This window comes from Trypanosoma conorhini (assembly GCF_003719485.1).
Source record: "Trypanosoma conorhini strain 025E chromosome Unknown Tco_14.4_contig_01431, whole genome shotgun sequence".
In the NCBI taxonomy this organism is placed as follows: domain Eukaryota; phylum Euglenozoa; class Kinetoplastea; order Trypanosomatida; family Trypanosomatidae; genus Trypanosoma; species Trypanosoma conorhini.
This window is the reverse complement of record NW_021705535.1, coordinates 1-2,194: the sequence shown is the minus strand read 5'-3', so window position 1 is coordinate 2,194 and position 2,194 is coordinate 1. Positions and strand designations below refer to the sequence as shown.

The following is a 2,194-nucleotide window of genomic DNA, read 5'->3' as shown; positions in this document are numbered from 1 at the left end:
TTTCTTCGTTTCTTTTCGCTACCAATCTCTTAATTGCGGCCCGAGCTTTCTTGTATAAGCGGGGTGGTGCAAGTGAAGAGAGGCTCCTCAGGCCGCAGGCCCAGCTAATAGAGAGAAGATACAGGCACGTGACACGGGGCGTCCACAAAGAAGTGAAGGGGAAGAGGAAGAAGACAGGCCTCAACAACAACAGCAACAGCAGGAACTATGCTTATTAAGGTGAAGACGGTAAGCAACAAGGTGATTGAGATTGCCTCCCTCAATGAGGAGAACACCATCGCAGAGCTCAAGGAGAGGTTGGAGGAGTCAGAGGGCATCCCAGGAAGGATGATAAGGCTCGTACACCAGGGGAAACAGTTGGAGGACGAAAAGAGCATCAAAGACTACCCTATCGCGGCAGGCGCAACGCTCCACATGGTAGTGGCACTACGTGCTGGCATGTGAGGTGGGCCGGGTTCCAAATTGCCGTCTGGAAGAAACGATCGAGAAGGCGAGGCGAAACTCACGGAATGGAATGCGGGGTCAGAAAGGAGGAAAATACGAAAGAGAAACACATTGGAGGGGTTAACGCCTCAATGTCGTACTTTACTTAGGGCTACACAGTGGGGTTGGTGTGCTGTTTGTGTCTTGACCACACCCACACCTGTCCCTCTGTTTGTCTTGTTGTTGCTGTTGTTTTTCTGGCCGTTCCTTCTTCCTATTCACACTGTGTCGTAATTGACAGCTTCTTCTTTGGTTCCTCTGCATCCATTCTCGCTTGCCGCGTCAATGAATGCATGTGCGTGGTTGCCCGGATGACCAATTGATTAGTTACATGATTCAAAGGGTTCCTCTCTGACAAGTCATTTAGTTATTTTTTCCCGTCGGTGTTTTTTTTACTCCCCCCCCCCTTTTTTTTTTTTTGCCTCTTGAAGGATTATTCTTATTCTGTCTCTCCACTTTGCTATTGTGCACAACGCCAAAGGCCACATCCATCTTCCTGGGAGAGGGGAGGCGACCCACTAGGAAAGAACAAAGGACTGGTGTGTCTCTCAGCAGGTGCGGTTTTCTGAAGAAGTGGGCCTGAGCCGACTGCCGAAAAGTGGAGGCGGGTTCCGGGCTCCTTTGAGGGGAGGTATCGTTCGACGTCGCTTGGGGAGCAGTTAGCAGCAGCCGTTGTCACTTTTTTGGAGGCATCTGAAGTGTATTAATTCATTTTTTATTGTCGTTGTTACTGGGGCGGATGTCACTGTGGCCGTTCCGTACAGGCAATGACGATCGCTTTCAGGTGACCAGCACGGAGGAGACTATCTACGACGCCATCAAGGGCGAGCTTCCTCCACACCGGTACGAAACTGAAGTAAGTCGCTACTTGGAGTGGCGCTGGCGTAGGGGTTTAATTCAAAGTGTCTTTCCAGTGACATGTTATAGTGCGGTGTTAGGCGCCACCTTTGGGTTTCGTCAAGCGCGCTCAGAGGGACGTTACATTGGTAGGTATAAAGTGCTATGGCGATACAGTTCCACCTTTGCTGCTGTGGGTCTCTTGACCACGGCGTTTCATCACATGCTTGTGGTGCGTAACAATTACCATGATCGGTTGTTTTACCCAATGGTAGCGGGTGCGTCGGGGGCCGTTGCGTTGACGCTGGCATCCCAGATGGGAAGCATTACTCAAGGCATGTTTGCAGGCTCCTTTATCGGGATTCTATACACCGCTGGCTGTTATGCTATGACGTACTACCACAAGCATCGTTTGAAAATTTTCTTGTCGCAGCAGCAGCTGCAACAAGTGCCTGTCCACAAGGTGTCGCCGGAGCTGCAGCCCATGTATAGGGCTTACCTTTATGATAACAGGCCACTAGAAGAGAAGGACTTCCTGAAACGACAGGCTGTTGTCTTGTCTTTGGGCGAAGAAGATATGGGACTGGACGCCAAACGAGTGATTCACAACATGGTTCCTGAGGTTGTGGATTGGGTGAACTTCCCCGACTGGTGGCCGCTGAAGTTTCCTACCCAGACGGAAGAGGAACGGATGATTTTTGAGCGGAAGCGCAACGAAGAGGTGGAGCGGCGGAAACACCTCATTTTGGAGTCAGAGGAAGGTGCCTTGCTGAAGCGTGTCAACCGAGCCAAACAGTACCGCGATGCATAGCGGTGTTCCCGCGTGTTTTTGTATGGCGAGAAAAATATCAGCCCCAGCAAGAAGGGAGGGGGG

The 2,194-nt window shown here is 51.1% G+C and overlaps 1 protein-coding gene and 1 pseudogene across 1 annotated transcript; both read left to right on the top strand.

The window, feature by feature from the left end:
- Window positions 1–207: 207 nt before the first annotated feature.
- Tco025E_10043 (ubiquitin) lies at window positions 208–460 on the top strand (annotated as a pseudogene).
- Window positions 461–1,222: 762 nt separating this feature from the next.
- On the top strand, window positions 1,223–2,131 carry Tco025E_10042 (uncharacterized protein; the record flags this gene model as incomplete). The annotated part of the gene is made up of 1 exon (XM_029376834.1): window positions 1,223–2,131. The coding sequence occupies one exon, from the start codon at window positions 1,223–1,225 to the stop codon at window positions 2,129–2,131; it is 909 nt and encodes a 302-aa protein (XP_029223040.1).
- Window positions 2,132–2,194: the final 63 nt, after the last annotated feature.